Here is an 11992-nt window from a genome sequence, read left to right on the forward strand (position 1 = left end):
AAAGTGGACTCTCTGAAACACACACATCACAGAGGCTGTTAGTACATGTATGTGGGTAAACATTTAACCTAACTCCACCACCCCGTTGATGGTCAGGGTGCACGGGTCCGACACAAAGTGGACTCTCTGAAACACACACAACACAGAGGCTGTTAGTACATGTATGTGGGTAAACATTTCACCTAACTCCACCACCCCGTTGATGGTCAGGGTGCACGGGTCCGACACAAAGTGGACTCTCTGAAACACACACAACACAGAGGCTGTTAGTACATGTATGTGGGTAAACATTTCACCTAACTCCACCACCCCGTTGATGGTCAGGGTGCACGGGTCCGACACAAAGTGGACTCTCTGAAACACACACATCACAGAGGCTGTTAGTACATGTATGTGGGAAAACATTTAACCTAACTCCACCACCCCGTTGATGGTCAGGGTGCACGGGTCCGACACAAAGTGGACTCTCTGAAACAGAGACAGGACAGAGGCTGTTAGTACATGTATGTGGGTAAACATTTAACCTAACTCCACCACCCCGTTGATGGTCAGGGTGCATGGGTCCGACACAAAGTGGACTCTCTGAAACACACACATCATTACAGAGACTGTTAGTACATGTATGTGGGTAAACATTTAACCTAACTCCACCACCCCGTTGATGGTCAGGGTGCAAGGGTCAGACACAAAGTGGACTCTCTGAAACAGAGACAGGACAGAGGCTGTTAGTACATGTATGTGGGTAAACATTTAACCTAACTCCACCACCCCGTTGATGGTCAGGGTGCATGGGTCCGACACAAAGTGGACTCTCTGAAACACACACATCATTACGGAGACTGTTAGTACATGTATGTGGGTAAACATTTAACCTAACTCCACCATCCCGTTGATGGTCAGGGTGCACGGGTCCGACACAAAGTGGACTCTCTGAAACACACACATCACAGAGACTATTAGTACATGTATGTGGGTAAACATTTAACCTAACTCCACCACCCCGTTGATGGTCAGGGTGCACGGGTCCGACACAAAGTGGACTCTCTGAAACACACACATCACAGAGACTATTAGTACATGTATGTGGGTAAACATTTAACCTAACTCCACCACCCCGTTGATGGTCAGGGTGCAAGGGTCAGACACAAAGTGGACTCTCTGAAACAGAGACAGGACAGAGGCTGTTAGTACATGTATGTGGGTAAACATTTAACCTAACTCCACCACCCCGTTGATGGTCAGGGTGCATGGGTCCGACACAAAGTGGACTCTCTGAAACACACACAACACAGAGACTGTTAGTACATGTATGTGGGTAAACATTTAACCTAACTCCACCACCCCGTTGATGGTCAGGGTGCACGGGTCAGACACAAAGTGGACTCTCTGAAACAGAGACAGGACAGAGGCTGTTAGTATATATATATGTGGGTAAACATTTAACCTAACTCCACCACCCCGTTGATGGTCAGGGTGCACGGGTCTGACACAAAGTGGACTCTCTGAAACACAGACAGGACAGAGACTGTTAGTACATGTATGTGGGTAGACATTTAACCTAACTCCACCATCCCGTTGATGGTCAGGGTGCAAGGGTCAGACACAAAGTGGACTCTCTGAAACAGAGGCACATGTGGGCAAACATTTAACATTCTATCTGCTACCTAAGTCCATAAGGCATAACCAGTACAGACTGGGGTGCCAAATGGTTCTTCCCGCACCAGATGGCGCATAGGGCGGAACCCATAGCCGTTTCAGTGGCTCTGGGCTACACAACGTTTGTGCAATCACTACAGCAGGGGGCTAGTCCACTGGTAGTGTTGTGTGTGAGTTGAGCTACCATACTCTTTCCCAAATGCTGAGTGCCAAGCAGAGAAAGCAGCATGTACCATTTTTAGAGTTTAAGATCAAACAGCAGAAAATACAATGCAATGGCCTTAAGTGTTTCCCTCGAACACAGTAAGTCATGTTTTTGATTGGCCAAGTCCTACTATAGAGTTTTAAAAATGGCACACGCAGCTTTCACTGCTTTGCACTCAGCATATGGTAAAGAGTATAGTTACCGTAGCTAAACAACCAACGCTGTTTTTGTTGAATGAAGGTTGGCTTTATCTCATAAAATGTCATTCTTAAAATCCAAGGAATGGTGTTTCTGGAGGTCATAGAATGGGGGTCATGGAAAATCGTCAGGGGGAGATAACTGCCAGACCCCTCTACAATGATAACGCCTGCGCCACTTGCCACATAAGTAAAAGCCGCAATCAGATGCCATCTGCATTGTAAACAATCCTAGTGAGAACTTAGAGGTGATTACTCTATGAGTGGAGTACTCACAGGAGAGTTGACCCCATCCACAGTGAAGGGAGGCTGAGGGTACACGTACTCATGATGCACGTCTCTCTGGGAGGGCACAAACACCAGATGGGTCTCCAGCCTGCATGGGGAATAAAAGTACCGGACTTAACTTCTGAGGTCACACTTTGGGGAACAAAAGTATGGGAGTGAACTTCTCAAGTCAAAAGTACAGGAGTTAACTTCCTCAAATCAACATTTGGGGAATAAAAGTATGGGAGTTAACTTCCTCAAATCAACATTTGGGGAAAGAAGTACAGGAGTTAACTTCCTCAAATTAAAATTTCTAGAATTGCTGGCAATTGTATAAAAGGTAGCATTGCACTATTACTTGTCAGGCTTGCCACACAAAAAAAATCATAGACGAAGATAAAAACAAAGTAGAGAAACTCACTCCTCCGTGGCTTTAATCAAGTTGAGAACTATCTTCTTGAACATGTCATCGTATGGGACCTCCACGGTGCACTTCTGCAGAAGAAAAAATTAGGACAATCATTGAGAAATTCTTAACTGACAACAACCAAAAGGACACTACAACTCCATAAATTACAGCCTACTAATGTAAAACACTGCAACAAAGATGTAGCCATTTGGAATAGCTAAAGGCTAGTAGGGCAGCCCTGCCTGTGTGTCCTGAACAGCAAACTAAGACACAAAGATATGCTGTACTTGCCTCAATGCTTTCATGCTTGGAGTCGACAAACGGCCCCATCTGGAAAAGAAAACGTGTAATGTAACTTTTTATCAAAACTGCAACATTTCACTACAATGTATCCATATGGAAAGGGTGACAAGACAAGAGGGAACCAATACTAACACATGTAAGATTTGTTTACAAATGAATCTACATATAAAATGTAAAGAAGATTGTAAGTGTAGCAAACATTTGTTACCCTCTGCCTTAAGAACTATCTAAAACTAAAAAATCCCGACCACAGCATCGTCGTATCGTCGTATCCATTTTTGATTATACTGCTGCTGGGATCCCTGTCACAGGGGTAGGCAGCAGTTCAGAACATATAAAAAATTGCATACCATATCAAAGTTACACTGCATTACCTAAGAAAGTTGCTGGGGGGCCCATCATCAATTATAACCTTAGTTTTCCCAACCCCTACTTACTCACCTACCAAACGTCATCAGGATCCATCCAAGGCTTCTTAAGTTAAGCTATTCACACAAAGACACACACACACACACAGACACACACACACACACAGACACACACACACGCACACACACAGACACACACACACATAGATGCACACACACATAGACGCACACAAACACACACACATCCATACACACACATAGCCACACACACACACACGCACGCACGCACACACAGACACACACAGACACACACACACACACACACACACACACACACACAGACGACCAAGACTCACCAGCACACAAACATCAGGCTGGTCCCTCTTCAGGTACTTGAGCAGGTCCTCCAGGGGTTCGTATGACAGACACATCCACACACGCACGCACGCACACACTCACACACACACACACACAGACCAAGACTCACCAGCACACAGACGTCCGGCTGGTCCCTCTTCAGGTACTTAAGCAGGTCCTCCAGGGGTTCGTACGCCAGGCTGTCCGACGGGGTGAAGGGGCCAGCCGCCACCAGCACCTGGACTGGAACTGGACAGAAAACAAGAAATACTTTAGCATGAGTAGTCCTGTCAGGGGTCTAGCCAGCGTCCGTTTTTCCGTCAATTGACGGAAATTTGCTGCGTCTGACGGAAAAACTTTAAAACCAATCCGTCAACCTTGACGGACAAAAATCCTTGGTGGAAGCTACAGGCGGCTTGGGGACGCCGTCCACGGCCGTAAAAGCCACACACTGTTTGTCTTGCTATTGTTATGATTGTTGACAATGTGTGTCGGCGCCCTTTCGCATACGATAATCTCATTAAAACCCGTTTTTCAAGGTCTCAGTTCAGTCCTTCTAATCAATTTTCGCGGTTTTCGCGACGATTGTAATTGGAAAAAAATTTCGAGCTGGCTAAAGCCCTGAGTCCTGTGGTTAGTAGCTCTGGAACCAGAAGCCGTGAGTTTGATTCCAGCTGTGTTGCTCACCCAACATACATTCTACAGGAAAGGGTCGCAGTCCTAAGGACGGGACGTTAAGCCGTGCTCCATGGTTTAATGTGATAATAAAAAAGAGCTAGGGGAATTTCCCTGGTACAATGAACCCGTAGATACTGTACAGAAAGCTGACATCATAGCTGGTTAATGGTCAGTAATCTTAAAATAGCATGACCACAAGAAAATTAGATAAAGTACACTAAGGAGTATCAAGTGCATTGTTTTTTAGAAATTGACAGCCAAACAAAAATGTATCCAGCTACAAAAGCAGCTGAGTAATTGAATTTTGTCAATGACAATATGACCCAGAATCTCACCTGATAAGTTTTCACTGGTCTCGTCCACTTCAGCAAACGGCAAGTGGACACCCTGCAAAGGCAAAAGATGTCAGACTACTGTGTATTTTATAGAGACGTTAAGACACTATATTTCCGTTCACAAAGTAATGAAGGCTCTTACAAGCTTACGATCAGTTCTCTGATCCTTCTCAAGTTGAAATGGGGCATATCAAAATGACGTCACTAGAACCATCGACAAAAAGTCGGTGAAAGGTAGTAAGATCTTTAATTTGTATACAGAAACAGCATATAAAATCTCTACAATGATAACTACCCTCATTTGAATGTCAGACCATACATAGCTTTCAATTGAATGTCTGGTGAGTAAGTATACATTTCACACTGTTGAAATGTTGGTGGCAAACAGAAGTACAAGTCTTGTGGTAAGGCTTGGCTTACCTGGTAGAACTTAGACACCACCAGCTTGCTACCCGTGGTGTTTAGACCATCACAAGCTACAATCTGAAAGAAACAAGGCAAATGCACAAGGTAAAAATAGATTACGTTTGCCACAAAGCTACATGTACTAAAAATTTGGGCATTTTGTAGTGCAAAATCTCGAAAATCTCTGGGTCTGTTTTAAGTCGAAGGCAAGGGAAAAAATATGAAAGATTGTTTTCTTCTAAAAATTACACTAAGCTGAGACAACTTTTCATAGTGGAATGTACGAAAGACCACTCCTCTAATCACACCTCATCTTAAAAATGAAATATCAACTTTCAAAGACACCTTGAGACAGTGCACTTACCTGTCCTGGGAAGAGGGAATACTCCGAAACCTCGCTCAGGTCCAGGTGCACAGTTTTCCTAGCAGAGGTTTCCCTGGACCCCTCCAGCAGTACCGAGTGGGCGTTCAGCCTGCCTGTACTCATGTCACAGCACACACGGCCGCTCACTGTGATGGGCTCCTGTAAGGTTACATAAGAAACACCTGTACTCATGTCACACTCTCCCACTCACAGTGATGGGCTCCTGTAGGGTTAAAAATATATAGGATCACCATTCATATGTGCATGCATCAATCTTGTGCCCTTGGGAAAGGTACTTTAAACAGCTTTCCCCACTTCACTCAGGTGAAAATGGGTACCTAGCTTCAGTTAGGGCCATGTCCCTCAGATAGGACGTTCAATGGCGGTCCAGTGTCTGGGGAGAGCGACAGCCACACCCCACGCACGTTAAAGAACCCACCACACCCCTCTAAAAGAGTAGGGGCATGCCCTAGTATGTGATGATGCAAACCGTTCTGTCTGGAGTTGGTGATTTACTTCAAATCACTAAGTGATTTCGCTACTGCGAAAAAAAAACAATGTGCATTATCATGCAGCTTTGTGCAGAGGACATGCCAAACTACATACGAATGTGGCAAAGGGAACAGAGAGATACACATGCCAACACTCATCACATCATGCAAAACAAAGAAATTAAGTCCCTGCAAACGTAAATGAACTTAGAGTACTTAAAGGCGCTACAGTTGTACAGACAGCTGCTAGGGAGCACTAAGCTTATACTACAGGCACACTGTTGTCCTCTGTATTGCACCCAGTTGTGGTCTAACCACAGCGCCGCCGCGCTGGAGAGAGTCAGAGTTGCATTTCACGATGCCTTTAAGATCATTATGTCAACCACGATCTAGCAGCAACAGCTAGCTTTTTGCACTGACGGACACCTTTGACGCCAGGAGGCGTAAGCTGACGCATTCATTTGCAACTCGCCTCCTGACATTATTAGAGTGCTATCATTCTCTGATGTTGCTTCCACGAGTAAGTTCTGGAATAACTATTGTCACATCGTACACAGACCACTTACACGAGATACAGTGTGATTCCTGTATTTTGATTTTAAAAGTACTAGATTATTGTTTTTTTAAATGTACAGTCAAATCGTTCATCCTTATGGGCCATAGTGCCTGACAATAAACATAAACAGGTACTAACCTGGCAGGGCCAGGCCAGGTGCTGCAGGTTCTCCATGTTGTGGCTCTGCTGCAGCTGGCTGGACATGTCCTCAATCAGATCATTCAGCACTATGGGGAGGAAAACACAACTTTTACAACTTCTAATCTTATCAAAATAACATCAATCCTGCTGTTTGGCTCATAAAATGTATGATCATAAACAGACGGATATCAGTGATAAATAAGGTTTCTAATGATATTTCAGAAAACAATTCCTTGCCTCTGTCAGCAGGGCTAGCCCTTTGAAATAGACACAGGCTAGTTGGGCAGCCCTGGCTGTGTGTTCTGATCAGACAAAGCAATGAATAAAAAATAAACAATTCCTAGGTAAAAATTGAGTTTGAATCGTTTAAAGATGACAGAATTTTTTTCATAAGCTCAATGGCTGTGAAGTACATGAAAAATGTATGTGCCTTGATGTCATGGGGAAAACTGTGACCCAATTATCTATCAATCAATCAATCAATCAGCAACCTTCTGTATCAATTTTGTTGTTGAAGCTAATTCAAAGGCACAAATAAACACACAAAACAAAAACAAACAAACTAACCATTGGACTTGTCGATGACCCTGTAGAACATGTGCTTGTACTTCTCTGTCAGGGCGTTGTCTCTGTCGTACTGCTGGATGGCCACGCCCTCCGCCCCTTGACCTTTCCACTTTGCCCTCTGTTCCCCGAAGGTCACCATAGTTTCCCCCGCCCCACTGCGACTGCGGTACTGCTGGGATGGGGTGGCACTGGAGGGGACATGCAGAATGTTACTAAAGCATGGTTCATACATCTTATTTTTTAATTTCACATTTGAATTTGCTGTATATATTCCATTGATATACATTTTCCTTATTAGCCCTTATGTGCTGTAAAATTTCCAAGAAGTCTCATAATAACCTCAGCCCTTACTTGACAGGTGAGAATGACCCAGGTGAGAAAGCCCTTACTTGACAGGTGAGAATGACCCAGGTGAGAAAGCCCTTACTTGACAGGTGAGAATGACCCAGGTGAGTAAGCCCTTACTTGACAGGTGAGAATGACCCAGGTGAGAAAGCCCTTACTTGACAGGTGAGAATGACCCGGGTGAGAAGGGGACCACAGGACTTCTTGAGACCGATGTCAGCTTCTTGTTCACGACTGAGACGTTCTCCGGAGTGGTCAACATGCGCTTGTTCTTCCCCTACAGAGAACAGAAACGTCATTCATGTTGTAAGCGATTGTATCAGTCATTTTGGATGGAGATGTACAGCTGACAGCCCCATATATGAAGGTGCTCCAGGCAATATGTCCAGGAGAAGTTAAGGAACACCACTGATGGATTTTCTTGAAGCAAGCCTGAAGTGTCAAAATTGAAAATTAAGTTGCGCCAAGCAAAATCTGGTTGCGTTTGCAAGTGTGCAAGTGTGCATTTTGAGTCCTGAACCATATAACTGTTACACCAGTACCACCAGTCCTGTATGGAGCTAGACGCCTCACCTTTGCTGCAGGTGTGGAGTATAGAGCTAGAGCCTCACCTTTGCTGCAGGTGTGGAGTACAGAGCTAGAGTCTCACCTTTGCTGCAGGTGTGGAGTACAGAGCTAGAGCCTCACCTTTGCTGCAGGTGTGGAGTAAAGAGCTAGAGCCTCACCTTTGCTGCAGGTGTGGAGTACAGAGCTAGAGTCTCACCTTTGCTGCAGGTGTGGAGTAAAGAGCTAGAGCCTCACCTTTGCTGCAGGTGTGGAGTACAGAGCTAGAGCCTCACCTTTGCTGCAGGTGTGGAGTACAGAGCTAGAGCCTCACCTTTGCTGCAGGTGTGGAGTATAGAGCTAGAGTCTCACCTTTGCTGCAGGTGTGGAGTAAAGAGCTAGAGCCTCACCTTTGCTGCAGGTGTGGAGTACAGAGCTAGAGCCTCACCTTTGCTGCAGGTGTGGAGTACAGAGCTAGAGCCTCACCTTTGCTGCAGGTGTGGAGTACAGAGCTAGAGCCTCACCTTTGCTGCAGGTGTGGAGTACAGAGCTAGAGTCTCACCTTTGCTGCAGGTGTGGAGTACAGAGCTAGAGCCTCACCTTTGCTGCAGGTGTGGAGTACAGAGCTAGAGCCTCACCTTTGCTGCAGGTGTGGAGTACAGAGCTAGAGCCTCACCTTTGCTGCAGGTGTGGAGTACAGAGCTAGAGCCTCACCTTTGCTGCAGGTGTGGAGTACAGAGCTAGAGCCTCACCTTTGCTGCAGGTGTGGAGTACAGAGCTAGAGCCTCACCTTTGCTGCAGGTGTGGAGTACAGAGCTAGAGCCTCACCTTTGCTGCAGGTGTGGAGTACAGAGCTAGAGCCTCACCTTTGCTGCAGGTGTGGAGTACAGAGCTAGAGCCTCACCTTTGCTGCAGGTGTGGAGTACAGAGCTAGAGCCTCACCTTTGCTGCAGGTGTGGAGTACAGAGCCTCACCTTTGCTGCAGGTGTGGAGTACAGAGCTAGAGCCTCACCTTTGCTGCAGGTGTGGAGCTACAGCCTCACCTTTGCTGCAGGTGTGGAGTACAGAGCTAGAGCCTCACCTTTGCTGCAGGTGTGGAGTACACGTCCAACAAGTCGTCCTCTGCGTCAGGGTTGATGTTGCTGATGTCGTGCATCACGGCTGCCGGCTTTTCTCGCTTCACTTTGGGAGTCTTGGTCTTGTTCGCCCTCTGGAAGTACAAAAAACACAAAAATGAAAAGCTTGCTTGTTCTTGTTATGGACCTCAGCATATACCATCAAACCTACATACAAGTAACCACCTCTACAAAAGGACCACTGCCCAATGTGACATTTTTTGGTGCAACACTGTTAACTTGTTTCTAGATAATTTTTCTCACTGACAAAACAACATTTCACATAATGTATGTAGTTTTACCCCATACTCTTTTGCAATTTCCCATCTGAATTTGTCAACTGGTTACAGGTATAACCACTCTTCTATGTCACCCACAAACTTTGCAGACACACAGCAATACTCATGAAAAACAGTGCTATGCCCTGAGTGGGTATATCCTGGTTAAATAAATAAAGAAATGAAATACTAGTCACACAAAAATCATTAACATCTAATTCCACCAAAACATGGCCAACACATATATACTTTGTCTACACTATTCGAGAACCTGTCTGTTATCCATGTTGTCTTCTTCTTCTTCTTCTTACATGTCACCTTCAATATGCTGAAGGCTCTGACACAGATTTGGGTCAAGGGTATTCTTGTTATAAACGGAGGGGTCACTTTTCTTTCTCTTATGTTTTTGCTTTGATGTGGTTTATTGTGTTTATGTAAAGAGGGGGGAGAGAGAGAGAGCCCTGCTCCTCTAGGGAAGGGCCGCTACTCCCTGTCCCCCACCCTACAGGTTGTACTTGCCTCCCGTTCGAACTGCTCCAGTTTGTCCATGGTGAGACTGGCGCTGTTGTTGGAGATGGAGAAGGCCATCCACTCGTCTGCCATGTCTGAGGCATCCAGCCGGTACAGCATACATAACTCCTTCACTGCAGGGGGGAGATACGGTAGTAATAGTACTGTACTGGTAGTAGTATCCAGTATTTGATTGTACAACACACAACATTCTGTTACACCAAGGCATCCAGCCGGTACAGCATACATAACTCCTTCACTGCAGGGGGGAGATACAACATGCAACATTCTGTTACACCAAGGCATCCAGCCGGTACAGCATACATAACTCCTTCACTGCAGGGGGGAGATACAACATGCAACATTCTGTTACACCAAGGCATCCAGCCGGTACAGCATACATAACTCCTTCACTGCAGGGGGGAGATACAACATGCAACATTCTGTTACACCAAGGCATCCAGCCGGTACAGCATACATAACTCCTTCACTGCAGGGGGGAGATACAACATGCAATATTCTGTTACACCAAGGCATCCAGCTGGTACAGCATACATAACTCTTTCACTGCAGGGGGGAGATACAACACATAACATTCTGTTACACCAAGGCATCCAGCCGGTACAGCATACATAACTCCTTCACTGCAGGGGGGAGATACAACACACAATATTCTGTTACACCAAGGCATCCAGCCGGTACAGCATACATAACTCCTTCACTGCAGGGGGGAGATACAACACACAATATTCTGTTACACCAAGGCATCCAGCCGGTACAGCATACATAACTCCTTCACTGCAGGGGGGAGATACAACACACAACATTCTGTAAATGGAGGCCTGCATGTCCTTTAACACTTCAATGTAAACATTGATATTATGTAATTTGTAACTGGAATGCCCCGTACAGGCAGTGCATTTTACGTGTAAAGTGCAATGGACACATTATGAAAGCCAGCCTGCTCAATCTAATGTAATACGAAGCCAATACTTTTGAATTTAGAAGTGTTACGTCCCCATTTCTTAGCCGACTTGCAATTTTTGTGGTTTTGTTCATACGCTTGAAGTCTGCAGTTAGAGTGGAAGCTGCTAGGGTGTTATTGGACACAATCACCTGCTACATTAATATGATATGGTCACGCAAGAATAATTTTCTTGAGTTTACATTAAATGATAACTTCTAATATAATATAGTGATACAGGCTGTTCCAAAAAGAATAGAGGGGGGTTGATGACACTCCAATCTGCACAGTGCTGAGTCCCGATGGGTCTACCCCCTCCTAACACTCCTAACAAACAAACACCCTGTCCCCTGGATTTCAAACCCTATTAAGTCCTGCTGTGCTATGCTATGGCTTCAAACCCTCCGACAGGTCATTTGCCAGCCGCCCCCCCCCCCCCCCATTTTTAACGGCCCATAACAAGATTACGAGAGGTAAAACGTATCTGACACTGATGTGACGGTGTTACTGAATACTTTGTCGACCCCTTGTAGAGATACTGAACTGAGACGTATAGAATTTCACTGGTGGAAAAGGCGAACATGGGATTTAGGGTCTTTACGATAGGGTGAGAAAAATTATACAAAGATTTTGGGAGCATAATTTCCTTGCCCTGACAAACTATCAAAACAACAAGCTAGCGAAAGCAAACAAGATCCGAGCAATCCCTGGTGTCAAAAGAGTCCTTACATTTGTCTACAACGTCTTCATCTTGTATTTTGATGTCAAAAGTGCCGAATTCCTGGGCCAAGTCCTCCTCGTCAACAGCGATCCTCGCCATCTTGGTTTCTTCGTCATGTAATCTTCGCGCCAAATTTGGGGGCCTTTGAAGACTGTCATATGCCGTGTTTATTTAGCGCCTTACCAACTGCACAAAATGCGAAAAATTAAAGCAAAGT

At 45.3% G+C, this 11992-nt stretch overlaps 1 protein-coding gene across 1 annotated transcript in view; it reads right to left on the reverse strand.

The window, feature by feature from the left end:
• Positions 1 to 11939, reverse strand: part of LOC118421393 (DNA polymerase alpha subunit B-like) — a 17522-nt gene extending 5583 nt beyond the window's left edge. Inside the window, exons 1-16 of the mRNA XM_035828659.1 lie at positions 11784 to 11939; positions 10100 to 10224; positions 9269 to 9397; positions 7803 to 7921; positions 7300 to 7487; positions 6730 to 6818; positions 5545 to 5703; positions 5196 to 5258; positions 4776 to 4827; positions 3893 to 4011; positions 3026 to 3064; positions 2747 to 2820; positions 2335 to 2434; positions 987 to 1044; positions 421 to 491; positions 160 to 240 (exon numbers count right to left, since the gene is read on the reverse strand). Of these exons, the coding sequence (XP_035684552.1) occupies positions 160 to 240; positions 421 to 491; positions 987 to 1044; positions 2335 to 2434; positions 2747 to 2820; positions 3026 to 3064; positions 3893 to 4011; positions 4776 to 4827; positions 5196 to 5258; positions 5545 to 5703; positions 6730 to 6818; positions 7300 to 7487; positions 7803 to 7921; positions 9269 to 9397; positions 10100 to 10224; positions 11784 to 11874 (1557 nt within the window). The 5' untranslated portion in view covers positions 11875 to 11939. The remainder of the gene's footprint in view (positions 1 to 159; positions 241 to 420; positions 492 to 986; positions 1045 to 2334; positions 2435 to 2746; positions 2821 to 3025; positions 3065 to 3892; positions 4012 to 4775; positions 4828 to 5195; positions 5259 to 5544; positions 5704 to 6729; positions 6819 to 7299; positions 7488 to 7802; positions 7922 to 9268; positions 9398 to 10099; positions 10225 to 11783) is intronic.
• Between the last annotated feature and the right edge of the window lie 53 nt (positions 11940 to 11992).

This window comes from Branchiostoma floridae, chromosome 1, assembly GCF_000003815.2.
Source record: "Branchiostoma floridae strain S238N-H82 chromosome 1, Bfl_VNyyK, whole genome shotgun sequence".
NCBI classification, from domain to species: Eukaryota; Metazoa; Chordata; class Leptocardii; order Amphioxiformes; family Branchiostomatidae; genus Branchiostoma; species Branchiostoma floridae.